Source organism: Somniosus microcephalus, chromosome 20 (genome assembly GCF_052327205.1).
Source record: "Somniosus microcephalus isolate GS21.2 chromosome 20, FLI_Smic_1.0, whole genome shotgun sequence".
Lineage (NCBI taxonomy): Eukaryota > Metazoa > Chordata > Chondrichthyes > Squaliformes > Somniosidae > Somniosus > Somniosus microcephalus.
This window is the reverse complement of record NC_141006.1, coordinates 8,689,045-8,708,123: the sequence shown is the minus strand read 5'-3', so window position 1 is coordinate 8,708,123 and position 19,079 is coordinate 8,689,045. Positions and strand designations below refer to the sequence as shown.

Below are 19,079 nucleotides of genomic sequence, written 5' to 3'. Positions count from 1 at the left end.
GGTGGCAGCAACAGCTCGAGGTCCAGTGAGAGGCGGCAGCAGGTCGGAGGGGGTCAGGAAGAGGTGGCAGTTATCCAACTCACTTCATCGATCTGGGAAGCATGGGCATTACAAGAACCAGCTCCAATTATTGACATCAGTAGGCTTCACCATACTCCTCTCATGGTGACCAATAGGTTTTCTTCAAAAATGTTGTTTTAAAACAGAGTGCAAAGGAGTTTGAAAGATAAATATTTATTAATCTGACACTGGAGGTCCGTTGTCTTCTATTGAAGTACAGTTGCTGTGTATGACAGACATACCCGCCCCAGCAGTGTGGGCTCCACACGCCATCCTGATCACACCGGTGTACCTTCCTTGCTGGCAGACTGCGCTTTCTCTGCAGCTGCTGCCTTCTGCTTCTGCCGTTTGGCGGCACGCAGTTTCTGCACCTCCTGGAATACCTGAAACAAAGCAAAACACTCGTGAGTGTGCGAGTGCCTGCGAGTGAGCACGAGTGCCTGTGTGTGAGTGAGTGCGAGAGTCCAGCCTTTCCCGTCTCTTATAATCCACACAGCTTTTAACCTCACTGGTTCCCTCCATTTGCATCTCGAATGGGCCCGGCTACTCTCTGCTCCCCTCTTCGTTTCTGTCGGTCCCGACAGATCTTCCTCATTGCCCAAACCAGTTCTAATGAAAGGTCTCCACCCTAAAGACTAAACCCCTTCAGACCTGCTGTATATTTCCAGCATTTTGTGATGTCTTTTCATCCAAAACTTTTGTAGCAAACATTACTACAAGACTTCCACTAATTCTACTTCCTTTATCGGAACATTTCGTAACACGGGGAGCTGACTAATTACTCAAACTGGGCTCGTCCTTATTCCTTTCTATTATGTCCGTGTATGATTGAGACACAGACAGCAGGAGTTGAACAAAACAAGTCTTTACTGAAAGGAGTCAATCGGGAAACTGAAACTACAGAGGCTTACTAGCGCCTTTTATACAGGGGTGGTCACTGCCGGTACTGCAGTCTGAGACCAGTTATTCTCTTAAAGGTACATACACAACAATTCCTCCCCTTTTAGATAAACAGTATATGACATTCATTTAACAACTAAATGATAACTAATTACAATCACAATTACGGTTGCTAGATACATTGGTTGAGTTTAAGCAATTATAAGTTCAGTCTTTGAGGAGGCTTCCTGATTCTGTCTGGATAACGCCTCTTTGGGGTATCAGGTTCTTCTGGCAAGGTTGAGTCGGGATCAATGTCGTTGTTTGGTTCATCTGCTTCCAATATTACCGGTTCTGCGGTAGCTGCAATTGGAACGTCGATTTCATTGCCAGGTGTATCAGATCGTGGTGTGGAGTTGACGTTTTCCAGTGACTCTGGAATCTGGTCAGCATGGCGTCTTACAATGCTCTCCCCAACGTCCACGGTATACATGAGAGGTCCTTGCCGTGTACAAATCGTTCCTGGCTGCCATTTCTCAGTGCGGTAGTCCCGGGCCAAAACTGGTTGACCTATCTTAAAACTCCTGGTCGGCCTTTCATTCATATTCTGAAACTCCCTGTTCTCCACATCTCTTCGGACGTTTGGCTTAACCAAATCCAAGCGGCATCGTAGTCTTTGATTGAAGAACATCATGGCTGGAGTTTGGTTGGTAACCGCATGTGTCGCATTCCGGTAGGCAAACAAGAAGTTGTCCACCTTGTGTTGTAGGGGTATATCTTCATTACACATTGCCTTGATAGCCTTCTTGAATGTTTGAACAAACCTCTCGGCCAATCCATTAGTGGCTGGATGATATGGGGCAGATGTGTAATGCTTAACACCATTGTTCTTTAAGAACCTCCGGAACTCTTCAGACACAAACTGTGGTCCATTGTCAGAGCAAATCTGTTCAGGCAGCCCATTCCTGGTGAATATGGTTCGTAAGACTGTGATAGTTTATTCTGTGGTGGTTGAGGACATTTTTATTACCTCTGGCCACTTTGAATGTGCATCCACCGCAATTAAAAACATCGAGTCCATGAAGGGACCAGCAAAATCAATGTGCACCCTTTGCCATGGAGATGAGGGCCACTCCCATGGATGTAGAGGAGCTTGTGGTGGGGCGTTTTGGACCTTCTGGCATCCTGCACAGCTCTTGATCATCTCTTCGATTTCTCTATCGATTCCTGGCCACCACACAAACGCTCTGGCTAAGTTCTTCATTTTTACCCCACCCAGATGACCCTCATGAAGCTCATTGAGCACTCTATCCGTCAACTTAGGTGGAATTACTACTCTGGATCCACACATCAAGGTTCCTCTGCACACTGACAGCTGTTCTCTTCTCAGCGAGAATGCTGGCAGCAGTGGTTCGCCATGTGCTGGCCATCCCTTCATCGTTAACTCATAGACCCGTGATAGTGTCGGGTCATTCCGTGTTTCCTTTTCTATGTTTGCATTCGTCACAGGTAGACAGTCGACTATGGTCGAGTGGAATAACTCCATTGGACCCACTGCAAGGTCTTCTTCTTCCACCATCGGCAACGGTAGGCGCGACAATCCATCAGCATTCCCATGCTGTTTAGTTCCTTTGTACTCGATGTCATATTGGTGTGCCCCTAGGAAAAGGGACCACCTCTGCAGCCGTTGCGCTGTCATTATCGGTACGCCCTTCTGAGGGTCGAAAATGGAGACAAGAGGTTGATGATCGGTTAGTAGAGTAAATTTTTGACCGTGCAGGTAGTGATTGAACTTCTTCACCCCCACACTAGGCTGAGGGCCTCTCTGTCAATCTGGGGTAGTTACGCTCGGCAGAAGTTAACGAGCGTGACGCAAAAGCTATCGGCCTCTCTAAACCATCAAGGAATTTATGTGACAGTACCGCCCCAATGCCGTAGGGAGACGCATCACACGCCAGTCTGATCGGCAGTGCTGGGTTGTAGTGAGTCAATACTTCTTTTGAAGTGATTAAGTCCTTACTCTTCTGAAAGGCCCGCTTACAGTCATTACTCCATTTCCATGCTACTCCCGTTCGTAGTAGAGCATTCAGTGGGTGCAGAATTGTCGACAAATTCGGCAAAAACTTATGGTAGTAATTCACCAATCCGAGGAATGACCTCAGTTGCGACACATTTTCAGGCGCTGGGGCCTTAACAACCGCTTCAATTTTGTCAGGGGACTTATGTAACCCCTCTTCATCAATCACGTGGCCACAATACGATATCTGTTTATTAAAAAACTCGCACTTGGGTCGGTTGGCTCGTAGCCCATGTTCCCGTAGTCTAGTGAGCACCTGTTCTAGGTTGTTAAGGTGTTCACTGTCATCTTCACCTGTCACAAGGATGTCGTCCAAGTAACACTGAGTCCCCGGAATCCCTTGCAGGACTTGTTCCATCGCTCTTTGCCATATCGCCAGAGCCGATGCTACTCCGAATACCAATCGATGATACTGGTAAAGACCTTTGTGAGTGTTTATCGTGAGATACTTCCTAGAGGACTCTTCAACCTCCATCTGCAAATATGCTTGTGCTAGGTCAATTTTTGTAAAACGCTTCCCTCCAGATAGTGAGGCGAAGATGTCTTCTATTCTTGGAAGAGGATATTGTACTGTGTGAAGGACAGGGTTCACCGTCACCTTGAAATCCCCACAGATGCGAATCTTCCTTGGCTCCTCAGACTTATTGCTTAACGTTTTCTTCATGACAGGAACGATGGGTGTCGCGCACTCGCTCCAGTCGACCTTAGACAACACGCCTGCCTTCTCCAGCTCTGCCTCGATGGCTGGGCGAATTGCATATGTTACCGGTCTTGCTTTGAAAAACTTGGGAATTGCATTCTCCTCTATTTTATCGAGGCGGTTACGCCTTTAAGAGTGCCCAGTTCTTGTTGAAATACCTCTTTGGCGTTAGCTAAGATTGTTGACAATCGTCCAGGAGTGACGTCTTCATCTTTTTTACCATCCACCGTCATTGCATGAATGGAGTGCCAATCTAAGCTTATCTTCCTGATCCATTCATGTCCCAATAACGGTGGTCCACCATTTGGCAGTATGTAGAGATAAAATTTCCGTATTTTCTTGCCGTTGTATTCGACAGGCACCCTTATTTTTCCTCTGGGGTATACTTTTTGCCCCGTATACGTCGTCAAGACGATGGATGTCTCTCTCAAGGGTATGTGTGAGAATAGCCGCTCATAGTCTCGTCGATTCATGATGGTTAGCGCTGATCCTGTATCCAATTCCACTTTAACTTGGGACCCTGCTATCGTGAGGGTGACCCAAATGGTTCGGTGATCCTCTTTTGCGATTACATTGTGAAGTTTGAGATAGCTTAGTCTCCTGTTCCCGGATTCACTATCGCTCATCTGGTCTTCGGAACTACTGTCCGTCATCTTTTCTACTTTCTTGTACGGTTCCTTGGTAGCCTTTTTGTTGTCGCTGGTCTTCTTCCCAGACCTGCAAACTCGTGCAATGTGTCCCATCTTTCCGCATTGCCTGCATATTTTGTCCTTGGACCAGCAGTCCTTCTGGTCATGGTTAGTTCTGCTGCAGCGATAACATTTTGCAAATCCCCGTGTCATTTCGTGGGTGCCGTATTCCTGTGGCTTTTGTTGTATTTCCGCAGCTCCCCTGGCTGCTGCTTCGTACGATACTGCCATGCTGAAAGCCTTATCTAGCGTCAGCTCTTTCTCTGAGAGTAACTTCTTCTGTGTTCCTTCACTCAGGAGTCCACAGACAAATTTGTCCTGTAGGGTATCTGCCAGTCCTGCTCCGAACTGGCAGTGCTTTGATAGCTTGCGTAGTTCCGTAAGGTACTCAGCATTGCTCTCATCTTTATGCTGAGTTCTCCTGTGGAATTTAAATCTTTCTGCTATCAGCAGCGGTGCAGGGTTTAGGTGTTCCTGTAGGACAGCAACAATTTCGTTAAAACTCTTCGCCTTCGGTTTGGCTGGAGTAATCAGGTCCCGCAATAGGCCGTACGTTCTAGCGCCCATTAAGTTTAGCAATACCGATGCCTTTTTCTCATCGGCTATTTTGTTTGCCTCGCAATATACCTCGACTCTTTCCACATACATGGTCCAGTCCTCTATTGTATTATCAAAGGCAGTGATACAGCCAGTCTTCGGCATCTTGCAAATCTAAAATGGCACCTCCCGCGCTTTGCCTTCTTCCCCGATTTAACAAAATGGCGCCTCCCGCGCTTTGCCTTCTTCCCCGCTGATTAAGATGGTGCCTCCCACGCTTTGCCTTCTTCCCCGCTGTTGCTAGCGCTGCTTTCCGCGGTTTCCGTTGTAACCTGCAGCTCCTCGCGGTTACCTGCGCATTTAATATTTCTTCTTTTTTTTTTATTATTTTCCCGTCGTGGAACAACCCTGTGGGACTCTTGCCTCCCTCTTCTCGGGTCTGTACGCAGCCCGGCTTCGTAGCACCGGCCGCGCCCTGTGTGCTCCACCCTCTCTCTCCTCTTCCCGACAACGCTGCTCGGCCCCGTTGCAAGCCACCCGCTCGAGTTCGCGACCGCCGCAGCCCAGGAAGGATCAGTGTACTACCTGCCACTAGCCCGATTAGCTGAAGCACCGTCGACAGGAACCAGGCCCCGCTTTCGACAGCTTCTCCAGCAATCTTCAACTCCGCTAACTCAGGGGCGGATGCCCACGGTCGACGCCCATTTCTATTGCTTCTTTCTTCCTTCTGGCCTCGACCTCTGCTCACTTCGCTTCAGGAATGGATCCCAGGAGGTGGTGCAGACTGTAGGTAAGTTCGTATCTGCTCGTCGCCAGTATTATGTCCGTGAATGATTGAGACACGGACAGCAGGAGTTGAACAAAACAAGTCTTTACTGAAAGGAGTCAATCGGGAAACTGAAACTACAGAGGCTCACTAGCGCCTTTTATACAGGGGTGGTCACTGCCGGTACTGCAGTCTGAGACCAGTTATTCTCTTAAAGGTACATACACAACACTTTCCGTGTGCCCATAATCAAGAGTTTCACCCCTTCCTTCTCAGGGCATCATCTCTTGCTGGGCTGTAGTTCCACTGGCACCAGGCAGCCACCAAACCTCATCCAAGTGACCATTCTTCATGCATGCGTCTGGACAATGTCTGTCGGCAGGCTACTCAACCGTGGGGCATCACAGCTGAGCCTGATACCATCTGCACCAGATATCAAGACTTGTACTTCTAGAATCAGTAAGGGGGGGGGGAGTGACTGCAGTTTCTTTCTGGATGGAACGCCTAGGATGGACCAAGTGGCCCCTCCCAGCTACAGCTGTTCTGTGACCCGAACCTCCTAGCCTCTCTACAGCCTTTTCTCAAATCAACTTCCTAACATACTTGCAGTTCAACAACAACTTGCATTTATATAGCGTCTTTAATGTAGTAAAACTTCCCAAGGCACGTCACAGGAGCGATTAACAAGCAAAACTTGACACCGAGCCAGACAAGGAGATATTAGGACAGGTGAGGGTCAAGAGGTAGGTTTTAAGGAGTGTCTTAAAGGAGGAAAGAGAGGTGGAGAGGCAGGAATTCCAGAGATTAAGGCCTAGTTCTACAACAGGAAGACAGTAATGAGGTGGCACCCTCCACACTGGGAGGGTGGGGTGAGGGCCTTGGAGGTCATTATATCATTGTATTGTAAAATGGGCTCACTGTGTCAAGCACCAACGCTGCACGTCTATTGACATCTGTTCAGTTTTCTCACCGCAGTGCCAACTGATGCTGGCATATTGTCTTATGGGCAATGGCCATCCTCCAGTACCTTGGCCACAGGATCAGTCTCAGTGCGTTAGTCTAGCCAGTGATCACCGACGAGCCATTCCATCATGGAGCTCCTCCCAACACAGCCTGATCCAGCCCTCACCTGACATTCACACGATACGCCAAGAAATGGTGATCAGAAGAGGAGCTCGGTGACCAGTTTCCCATCCTTATCAGGGAGCCGAGGCTTACTGCAGCTCCCAGATTATATTTAAGATTTAGCCCTCCCCCCAGCCCCGATAATCAGTTTCGCCGAACCCGGTTCAGATCCTTACCCTTATGCACAAAGCTTTCTTAGCAGCCCATCGCTGCGTCACCCTCCTGTAATACTCGGGAGGGAAGGTATACTGAATGCCCAGCTGGGTGCACACGTTCTCGAGCACCTCGTAGCGCGTTCGCCGGAGATACTTCAACAGCTTCTTCCGCCTGTCGATCGCCAGCAGCATGTAACGTTTGTTGGTCTTATCCTGGTCAAGAAAAAACACATGTGAGCACCTTGGAAAGGGGTACTGGAGTATGTAGTTACCACATGACCCAATAAACTACATCATACCCAGCAACACCGCAGTCTGCTACAAGTTTGTGGGAAGTCAAAGGTCATGTGATTGGTTTAGATTTTCACCTCCACTCAAGTGTCACCAAGAACAGTATTGTGCCCCCTCCATTTTAACCAGTGTGAGACAGGATGTTAATATACAGCCTTTTTATGCAAAGGTTTGTTAAAATACAGAATCCATTACAAGGGGCCAGTAAAACCCAATCGATCGTAACATTTAGATAAATACAAAGAAAAATATTAAAAAGGACATGAGGAAAGAGCAGGGAAATGGGACTAGAGTAGAGAATTCCTTTGTGAAGTATAACACAGGCCAGATGGCCTCCTCCTGTCCTTAGGCTTCTGAGTTGGCACAATCTTTAAAACCCACCAGCACTTCTCCTCTTGTATACATTTAGGTTAAAAGTAAGCCTGCCTCTACACTGTCCCATCAAACTCTCCCAGGGCAGGTACAGCACGGTTAGATACAGAGTAAAGCTCCCTCTACACTGTCCCATCAAACTCTCCCAGGGCAGGTACAGCACGGTTAGATACAGAGTAAAACTCCCTCTACACCGTCCCATCAAACTCTCCCAGGGCAGGTACAGCACGGTTAGATACAGAGTAAAGCTCCCTCTACACCGTCCCATCAAACTCTCCCAGGGCAGGTACAGCACGGTTAGATACAGAGTAAAGCTCCCTCTACACTGTCCCATCAAACTCTCCCAGGGCAGGTACAGCACGGTTAGATACAGAGTAAAGCTCCCTCTACACTGTCCCATCAAACACCCCAGGGCAGGTACAGCACGGTTAGATACAGAGTAAAGCTTCCTCTACACTGTCCCATCAAACAGTCCCAGGGCAGGTACAGCACGGGTTAGATACAGAGTAAAGCTCCCTCTACACTGTCCCATCAAACACCCCAGGGCAGGTACAGCACGGGTTAGATACAGAGTAATGCTCCCTCTACACTGTCCTATCAAACTCTCCCAGGGCAGGTACAGCACGGGTTAGATATACAGTAAAGCTCCCTCTACACTGTCCCATCAAACACCCCAGGGCAGGTACAGCACGGGTTAGATACAGAGTAATGCTCCCTCTACACTGTCCTATCAATCTCTCCCAGGGCAGGTACAGCACGAGTTAGATACAGAGTATAGCTCCCTCTACACTGTCCCATCAAACACCCCAGGGCAGGTACAGCATGGGTTAGATACAGAGTAAAGCTCCCTCTACACTGTCCCATCAAACACTCCCAGGGCAGGTACAGCACGGGTTAGATACAGAGTAAAGCTCCCTCTACACTGTCCCATCAAACACCACAGGGCAGGTACAGCATGGGTTAGATACAGAGTAAAGCTCCCTCTGCACTGTCCCATCAAACACTCCCAGGGCAGGTACAGCACGGGTTAGATACAGAGTAAAGCTCCCTCTACACTGTCCCATCAAACACCACAGGGCAGGTACAGCATGGGTTAGATACAGAGTAAAGCTCCCTCTGCACTGTCCCATCAAACTCTCCCAGGGCAGGTACAGAACAGGGTTTTTCCACAGTGCTGTTCCAGGATTTTGACCCAGTGACGATGAAGGATCGGCGATATACTTCTAAGTCAGGATAGTGTGTGACTTGGAGGGGGACTTGGAGGTGGTGGTGTTCCCATGCGCCTGCTGCCCTTGTCCTTCTAGGTGGAACAGGTCGCGGGTTTGGGAAGTGCTGCCGAAGAAGCCTTGGCGACTTGCTGCAGTGCATCTTGTAGATGATCCACACTGCAGCCACGGTATGCCGGTGGTGGAGGGAGTGAATGTTTAAGGTGGTAGATGGGGTGCCAATCAAGTGGGCTGCTGTGTCCAGCTTCTTGAGTGTTGTTGGAGCTGCCCTCATCCAGGCAGGTAGAGAGTATTCCATCACATTCCTTACTTGTGCCTTGTAGATGGCGGAAAGGTTTTGGGGAGTCAGGAGGTGAGACACTCACCGCAGAATACCTAGCCTCTGACCTGCTCTTGTAGCCACAGTATTCATGTGGCTGGTCCAGTTAAGTTTCTGGTTAATGGTGACCTCCAGGATGTGGATAGTGGGGGATTCAGTGATGGTAATGCCATTGAATGCAAGGGGCGGTGGTTAGACTCTCGCTTGTTTGAGATAGTCATTGCCTGGCACTTCTGTGGCACGAACGTTACCTGCCACTTATCGGCCCAAGCCTGAATGTCGTCTAGGTCTTGTTGCATACAGGCATGGACTGCTTCATTACCCGAGTTGTGGTGAATGGCACTGAACACTTTGCAGTCATCAGTGAACATCCCCATTTCTGACCTTATGTTGGAGGGAAGGTCATTGATGAAACAGCTGAAGATGGTTGGGCCTAGGACACTGCCCTGAGGAACTCCTGCAGCGATGTCCTGGGGCTGTGATCCCACAACCATCTTCCTTTGTGCTAGGTATGACTCCAGCCAGTGGAGAGTTCACCCCCCCGATTCCCATTGATTTCAGTTTTACTAAGACTCCTTCATGCCACACTCGGTCAAATGCTGCCTTGGTGTCAAGGGCAGTCACACTCACCTCACCTCTGGAATTCAGCTTCTTTGTCCATGTTTGGACCAAGGCTGTAATGAGGTCGGGAGCCGAGTGGTCTTGGCGGAAACCAAACTGGGCATCAGTGAAAAGGTTATTGGTGAGTAAGTGCCGCTTGATGACACCTTCCATCACTTTGCTAATGATTGAGAGTAGACTGATGGGGCGGTAATTGGCCGGATTGGATTTGTCCTGCTTTGTGTGGACAGGACATACCTGGGCAGTTTTCCACATTGTCGGATAGATGCCAGTGTTGTAGCTGTACTGGAACAGAAGTCATCAGCACGATAGCCGAGATGTTGTCGGGGCCCATAGCCTTTGCTGTATCCAGTGCACTCAGCCGTTTCTTCATATCACGTGGAGTGAATCAAATTGGCTGAAGATTGGCTTCTGTGATGGTGGGGACCTCAGGAGGAGGCCGATATGGATCATCCACTCGGCACTTCTGGCTGAAGATGGTTGCAAATGCTTCAGCCTTGTCTTTTGCACTCATGTGCTGGGCTCCACCATCATTGAGGATGGAGATATTCATGGAGCCTCCTCCCCCCGTTAGTTGTTTAATGGTCCATCGCCATTCACGACTGGTTGTGGCAGGATTGCAGAGCTTTGATCTGATCCGTTGATTGTGGGATCGCTTAGCCCTGTCTATAGATGCTGCTTCCGCTGTTTAGCATGCATGTAGTCCTGTGCTGCAGCTTCCCCAGGTTGACACCTCATTTTTAGGTATGCCTGGTGCTGCTCCTGGCATGCTCTTCTACTCCTTATTGAACCAGGGTTGGTCCCCTGCTTGATGGTAATGGTAGAGGGAGGGATATGCCGGGCCATGAGGTTACAGATTGTGGAGAAATACAATTCTGCTGCTGCTGATAGCCCACAGCGCCTCATGAATGCCCAGTTTTGAGCTGCTAGATCTGTTCTGAATCTATCCCATTTAGCACAGTGGTGGTGCCACACAACACGATGGAGGGTGTCCTCAGTGTGAAGACGGGACTTCATCTCCACAATGACTGTGCAGTGGTCACTGTTACCAATACTGTCATGGACAGATGCATCTGCGACAAGTAGACCGGCGAGGATGAGGTCATGCAGGTTTTTCCCTCGTGTTGGTTCTCTCACCACCTGTCGCAGGTCCAGACTGGCAGTTATGTCCTTCAGGACTCGGCCAGCTCGGTCAGTAGTGGTGCGACCGAGCCACTCTTGGTGATGAACATTGAAGTCCCCCACCCAGAGTACATTCTGTGCCATTGCTACTCTCAGTGCTTCATCCAAGTGGTGTTCAACATGGCGGAGTTCTGATTCATCAGCTGAGGGAGGGCGGTAGGTGGTAATCAGCAGGAGGTTTCCTTGCCTATGCTAGACCTGAAGCCATGAGACTTTATATGGGGTCCGGAGTAAATGTTGAGGACCTCCAGGGCCACTCCTTCCCGACTGTATGCCGCCCCTGTTGGGTCTGTCCTGCCGGTGTGTAGGATTCGCAAAATTGGACTTTATATTAATAAGGGTCAAATGGCAGAAGAGGCCATGATTTTAAAGACTGTTTTAAAAGAAGCCCAGAAAAAGGGGCATACAAAATGGCCGCCATACCATGTGACCAGCTTACTGGGACACTTTAAAATGGTTCCTGCGCAACCTCAGACAGCTTTGTGGATTCAACCCACTGTAAGTTCTGGAAGCCGTTTCTGAGAGAACGAAACCAGACCCACGTGTATGCATATGGATTAGATACAGATCCAGTCAAGATCAGCCTGGAGACAGAGGCCATCAAAATGTTGACCCAGACAAAAGGGGACAATTTCATATTCATGAGAACAGCACCCAGGACTAGATAATGAGATCAACAGGACATTAAAAACAATTTAGGTAATTCCAGACCAGAGATGGGCCTTTACCGGCTGTTTAAGACTGTGCTCCCAGCCCGCCAAAAATTAAAACAAAGACTAACCTGATTTTGGGCGGGAGACGGAGGTTTCTGGAAGAAAGTATATCTGGAAGACTTTTGGCAGTTGGGGCAAGCGAGTTGGAACACAGACAGTTGCAGGCTTGCAACTTGAGCTCAGACACACAGTTTGAATCCGGACAGCCAGAAGGAGAAGAGGCACTCGCAGGAGGAAGAAGAAAGCCAACATCGAGAAGGCCATCTCGAAGCCGGCATTCCGCCCCGGGGAAGCACATCGGGAGATCATCGACCGTCCCCGGGCCGTTGCCGGAACGAGAGGCCATCGACCCAACCTGGGAGAAGAAACAAAAAAATAACAGTCCCAAGAGAAGAAACCTTCCAGCCACCCCGGCTCGAGAGAAGAGAGAAAAGGAACCTGAAGAAGCGATGGGAGCCAGCCCAAGGCTCCTCTAACCAGGGTCGAGCCAACGATCCTCGACCTCGCCGACATCCAGGCCCGCCGGTGTCCAGCCGCCCCCGACCCCCACCTCAGGAGAGAGGTGTGGCGCAGCTCGCAGGGGCTCCACAATCCACGTAGAGACGAAACGCCTGAAAGGACCAAACACAGACTCGATTTCAAAACCTTGCACTTCCTAGTGGGATTGGTGAGCATGTTTCTGGCCCTTCACAATCAGATCTAGATAGGTTTAATAAGGGGGTGGATTTAAGGGTACAATTAACATGAGTTGTTGTCCCTCGATGTTCCGTGTGTTTCCTTATTTCATGATGATCTTTGTAGAGTATAAGATGCCTGTATTTGCTTTAGTTAGTACTGTGTCGTTATGATTTGTTTGTGTGTTTTTCCCTCCCATGTACTCTCTTATCTGCTTGCATCTGATTTGATATTTTTCCTTATGCAATAAAGTTTCATTTTGTTTCATCAAACTTGGTCTACAAGAGTTTTCTCTACATTGTAGTTCCTGCACCGAAGTCCAGAGTATAGAATCTAAGGGGCGAGTGGGTCGAACCACTCAAGGTTTAATGTGCAAGAGAGAGAGGCCTCTAGAGAGAGAAACATCAGGGAAATCTCTCAAAGAAAACCCCTTACAGAAAATGGCGACCACGGCAGGACTCTGGCAGCAGGATTGCAATGTAGTAGATCCAAGTTTGAATGGTCGAAATGCAATGGATGAGAGGATAGCTGATTATGTCTTTGGCAAGGTAAATCGCACTAAACAGTGGATTTCCGATCTCTTGCTGGATGGGCGTCCGGTAGACGCAGCCATCAGGTGGACAGAGAGCAAAGAGCATAAGAAGTCAGTGGAAAAGGCAGTGTGGCTGATGTGTTACAAGAAGCAGGTCCAGATCTTGGACCGGGTCGTTGCAGCACAGGCAGCCAAGAGCACAACTCAGGCAGCAGAGATAGAGGAAAAGGCCATGGGTGGGGAAATACTCATCACAGCGCTTCACGCGCTGAATCAGGAATGCCAAGTGGTAGCTAGTCAACATCAGGCGAGGATAGAGTACCTGGAGTACCAGGTTACTGAGGCAAAGATTAATGAAACGAGGATACGGGAGAAAAGCGCCCGCCACGCACAACAGCTAAGAGCGCAGGAGGAGAGAATAGTGGAGGTTAAGGCAGCTTACAAGCTAGCCCTCGAGCACGGGTTTGAGAGCACAGACCACGGACCCTGCCAAAAGACCATAGAGGACCTAAGAACGGCCCTGGTTAAGGCAAGAGGCATGGTGTGTCTCGTCAGCCCGAAAGCTAGTCACATGGACTTTTTAAAGGAATCAAAACAGCCGATTCCAGCTGAGGTAATTGTGGTACCAGCCACCGAGCCCTCAGCACCGCCGAGCTATAGTGAGACTTGATCGGAAAAGGAGGGGGTAGCGAACGTGGAGGTAGCCGAGGTGGAGTGTGAGGAAGAACCACTTGTCGCAAAGCCGGGACCGGCACCAATGTGTCCCGCTCGGCACCAGAGGTTCGGTCCCAACGCTGCCGATGGCAGTGTCGGACCCCACCAGAACCAACTCGTGGTGCCCTACGCTGGCCCGCAATTAAGGTCCATGGTGAGCCACCTCACACGACTCACAGTGAAGGGAGTGTGGTAAACCACTGTTTGTATTCCACTGTGTACATGCCTGGACATGCCTCGGCTGACTCCTCCCACAAGTCCTTGTATAAAGGTAACTGCTCCCCAGCCCTTTGTATTTCTGGACCGGTCGACCACTCGAGGCAGACCTTCATTCTTTTGTTAATAAAAGCCTTTAGTTACTCTCTTAACTCTCAGTCTTTTATGAGTAATTGATAGCGCATCAATTTTATTAACAAAATTTTTATAATGGAGAAAATCCTCACACCAGCATGCCTGGACTTAGATCATCGGGAGGCGGACTCATCCACCAAGTTTACTCACTGGCTTAAGTGTTTCGAAAAATTCCTGACCGCCTCCGCAGCAATCAAATCGGACGAGGACAAACTGGATGTCCTGACCTCCAAAGTGAACCACCGAGTGTACTCGGTCATCCAAGACGCGACCTCGTACGCGAACGCTATCAAGCTCCTCAAGGACCAGTACACGCGCCCAGTGAACGAAGTGTACGCCAGGCACCTTCTGGGGAGTCGTAAACAACAACCTGGGGAATCGACCGTGGAATACCTTCAGGCACTGTCTGTGCTTGGCCGGGCCTGTGGTTGTAAGGATGTAAAGGCCGCCGTGTACACAGAGGAACTTATCTGGGACGCTTTTGTAGCGGGCCACAGATCCAATTACACCCGACAGCGACTGTTGGAGCAGAGTGACCTCGACCTCAACAAGGCCTCTGAACTCGCACTATCATTGGATGCAGCCTACCGGGGCATGGATGCCTACTCCTCTACACCGTGGACGCCGCGGGGAATGACAGCCTGGGACACGGTAGGACCGCCTCATAGCGCCGTGCCACCCCAGCCACACCCCAGCAACGGCCCAACTACCGCAGCAGTGTCCCAAGGCCAGACAGCAGTGCCCCAAGGCCAGAAATGCTACTTCTGTGGCCAGGCAAAACACCCCAGAGCGCGCTGCCCGGCGAAAAACGCGATCTGCTCGGGCTGCGGGAAGAAGGGACACTACGCTAACGTCTGCAGGGCCAAAGCCACCCCGAACCCCAGCAGCGCCGCGTGTGGGCCATGCGGGCCGCCATCTTGGGCCTCCCCGGCCATGTGCGAACCACCGGTACAGCAGCCATTTTGGACGCCTCCAGCCACATGGGGATCATGGACGCCGCCACCTTGGTCGACAGCCGGAACGCAGCAGGCCCCCAACACCGCCTCATCTGATACTCGCAGCGACATACCGACCCCTACGCTGGCATCCGTTACACTGGACCAAGCGAGACCGCACCAGCTGGCCAGTTCCACAATGGACATTAAGGTAAATGGCCACGATACAATCTGCCTTTTTGACTCTGGGAGCACGGAGAGCTTCATCCACCCCGACACGGTGCGGCGTTGCTCTCTCCCAGTCCTGCCTGCGCACCAGCGGATTTCTATGGCCTCCGAGTCCCAGTCGGCGGACATCGGCGGCTACTGCGTAGTGACACTCGTAGTAGATGGGACCGTGTACGATCATTTTAAACTTCTGGTCCTGCCCGACCTCTGCGCTGCCGTCCTGCTGGGGTTAGATTTTCAGTGCCACCTTAAAAGTGTTACGATGGCGTACGGTGGACCCCTACCCCCACTCACAGTCCGCAGCCAGCAGCTCCCAAATTGCCCGCCGCGCACCAGGTGCAACCTCTCCACACTCAGAGTCACCCCCCCCCCACTGTTTGCTAACCTCACCCCCGACTGTAAGCCCATCGCCACAAAGAGCAGGCGATACAGTGCCGGGGACAGGGTTTTCATTAAAACCGAAGTGGAGCGGCTCCTGAAGGAAGGGATTATTGAGGGCAGCACCAGCCCCTGGCGAGCCCAGGTTGTGGTCGTTAAGACCGGCGAGAAGCAGCGCCTGGTCATCGACTACAGCCAGACAATAAATCGTTACACCCTGCTGGACGCCTACCCACTCCCCCGCATAGCTGATATGGTCAACCAGATCGCGCAGTACCGCGTCTTCTCGACCATTGACCTGAAATCAGCGTACCACCAGCTCCCTATCCGCCCTGAGGACCGCCAATATACTGCCTTTGAGGCAAACGGCCGCCTCTACCACTTCCTTAGGGTTCCCTTTGGCGTCACCAACGGGGTCTCCGTCTTCCAAAGGGAGATGGACCGGATGGTAGATCAAAATGCGTTGCAGGCCACTTTCCCATATCTGGACAATGTGACCATCTGCGGCCGTGACTTGCAGGACCATGACGCAAACCTCGAAAAGTTCCTCCGCACCGCCCAACTCCTGAACCTGACATATAACAAGGAGAAGTGCATATTCTGCACAAACCGCCTCGCCATCCTTGGCTGTGTTGTGGAACACGGAGTCATCAGCCCCGACCCCGACCAGATGCGTCCCCTTATGGAACTCCCACTGCCCCACTGCCTCAAGGCCCTGAAGAGGTGCCTAGGGTTTTTCTCCTATTATGCCCAGTGGGTCCCCTACTATGCGGACAAGGCCCATCCGCTGATCAAGTCCACCTCTTTTCCCTTGACGGCAGAGGCCCGCTTAACCTTCCACCGTATCAAGGAAGACATTGCCAAAGCCACCATGCACGCAGTGGACGAATCCATCCCCTTCCAGGTGGAAAGCGACGCGTCCGACTTTGCCCTGGCCGCTACCCTCAATCAGGCGGGGAGGCCCGTGGCCTTCTTTTCACGAACCCTCCAAGGCCCGGAGACCAGACACTCCGCTGTTGAGAAGGAGGCCCAGGCGATTGTGGAGGCTGTGCGTCATTGGAGGCACTACCTGGCCGGAAAACGATTTACCCTGCTCACTGACCAACGTTCAGTTGCTTTCATGTTTAACAACAAGCAGAGGGGCAAAATCAAAAATGACAAGATCTTGAGGTGGAGAATCGAACTTTCCACCTACAATTACGAGATCTTGTACCGGCCCGGGAAGCTCAATGAACCCCCGGATGCGCTATCGCGTGGCACCTGCGCCAGCGCGCAGATCAATAGACTGCGGGCCCTCCACAATGACCTCTGCCACCCGGGAGTCACCAGGTTCTTCCACTTCATCAAGGCCCGCAACCTGCCTTACTCTATTGAGGAGGTCAGGACCATGACCAGGAACTGCCAAGTCTGCGCTGAGTGCAAACCGCACTTTTATAGACCAGACAGGGCCCACCTGATAAAAGCCACTCGCCCCTTCGAGCGCCTGAGCGTTGATTTTAAAGGGCCTCTCCCCTCCTCCGACCGCAATGTGTACTTCCTCAATATTATTGATGAGTACTCCCGTTTCCCGTTCGCCATCCCCTGCCCGGACATGACCAGTGCCACGGTCATTAAATGCCTGAACGACCTCTTCACCCTGTTCGGTTTCCCCAGCTATATCCATAGCGACCGGGGCTCATCGTTTATGAGCGACGAACTCCGTCAGTACCTGCTAACTAGGGGTATTGCCACAAGCAGGACCACCAGTTACAACCCCCGGGGGAACGGACAGGTGGAAAGAGAAAATGCGACAGTTTGGAAGGCCGCCCTGCTAGCCTTAAAGTCTAGGGGCCTTCCAACCTCCCGCTGGCAGGATGTGCTCCCCGATGCGCTCCACTCTATTCGGTCACTGCTCTGCACTGCCACTAACGCCACCCCTCATGAGAAAATGTTTGTCTTCCCAAGGAAGTCCACATCGGGGACATCACTACCGCCATGGCTGACGTCCCCAGGGCCGGTCCTACTGAGAAGGCACGTGAGGACCCATAAAATGGACCCCCTGGTCGAGAGGGTCGACCTCCTCCACGCCAACCCCCAGTATGCTTACATTGCATACCCGGACGGGCGGGAGGACACAGTCTCCATAAGAGACCTTGCACCCTCGGGGGCCGCAGTAACCCACTACTCACTACCACCCCCCCCCACGATCCGATATCCAGCCCCAGCAGACGGCAGGCCTGGGCCCCGCGACCCGCTCGACATCTACGAGGACGACACGCCTGTGCCACAGCCCACGCAGGACTCGACGCCGGAAGCTCCACTACCCCTGCCGTCGCCACGCCGATCACAGCGGCAGACAAGACCTCCGGAGAGACTCCAATACACTAACTTTTAATACACTTCATCCCGCCGGACTCAATTTTAAACAAGGGGTGAATGTGGTAAACCACTGTTTGTATTCCACTGTGTACATGCCTGGACATGCCTCGGCTGACTCCTCCCACAAGTCCTAGTATAAAGGTAACTGCTCCCCAGCCCTTTGTATTTCTGGACCGGTCGACCACTCGAGGCAGACCTTCATTCTTTTGTTAATAAAAGCCTTTAGTTACTCTCTTAACTCTCAGTCTTTTATGAGTAATTGATAGCGCATCAGGGAGATCCCTCGATTCATTTCAGGGAGATAGAGGAAACAGCAGCCATCAATGACTGTGATGATCAGGAACAGGTGAAACTGTTGCTTTTCTCCCTGGATTCCACCATCCTTCAGTGCCTCTCAGGGGATGGTAAGAGGGGACGGAAAGGGTATGCGGATCTCAGGGAGGAAGTTTTAGAGGTAATGGGAGTGGACGACGGTAGTCCGTTCGACCGTGTAGAAGGGACCATGCAATTATCTGGAGAACCCCCACGGGTTTTCGCAGAAAGGCTGTGGCCAGTATATCGACGCAGTTATCCGGGCATGCCTGAACGGGCTTTAATGAGCAACGAACAGTGGGTTCATTGGCTCTGTTGCTTGGTTACCAACAGCTTGCCAGAGATACGGGCCCTAGCCAGATCTTGTTTGATCCCCAAGGTCCCGGCGTCACAGAGGTGACGGTACTCCGTCAGCTCAATGTAGCGTACAAGAATTGTAGAGGTCAGGAAACACCTCCCCAGAAAGGAAAGGTGCATGAGGCAAAACCCGCAGCCCCAAGCAAGCAGGAGTGGCGTCAGGAGGGGAATCGCCCTGTCCAAGCCAAGCTCAATTGCTACAGGTGTGGGAAGGATGGACATTGGCGCAAGGACTGTAGAAATCCGTGGAAGGATAGTAAAGGGAGATTTCCCGCAGCCCAAACCCAAGCCCAGACCGCTGCCCCAGCACCAGCCCAAACCCAAGCCGTAGTTCCTGCCCCAGCGCAAGGAGCTGGTGCAGTTATGAATCCCGCTGCGATTGAGTCGATCATAGAGACAATGCGGTCTCTGATGACCTCGCAGGGGAAAATAGCTGTCACCACCGGCCTCGTCGCTCCCGAAACTCCGATCGCTGTACCCAAGTGACTAGAGTCGGCGCAGCCCATCTACCTGTGTGCGCTGCGATG

At 51.2% G+C, this 19,079-nt stretch overlaps 1 protein-coding gene across 1 annotated transcript in view; it reads right to left on the bottom strand.

Moving 5' to 3' along the window:
• Positions 1-218: 218 nt before the first annotated feature.
• LOC147103044 (small ribosomal subunit protein uS15m-like) overlaps positions 219-19,079 on the bottom strand; it is a 43,058-nt gene continuing 24,197 nt past the window's right edge. Inside the window, exons 5-6 of the mRNA XM_085963168.1 lie at positions 7,010-7,201; positions 219-443 (exon numbers count right to left, since the gene is read on the bottom strand). Of these exons, the coding sequence (XP_085819294.1) occupies positions 339-443; positions 7,010-7,201 (297 nt within the window). The 3' untranslated portion in view covers positions 219-338. The remainder of the gene's footprint in view (positions 444-7,009; positions 7,202-19,079) is intronic.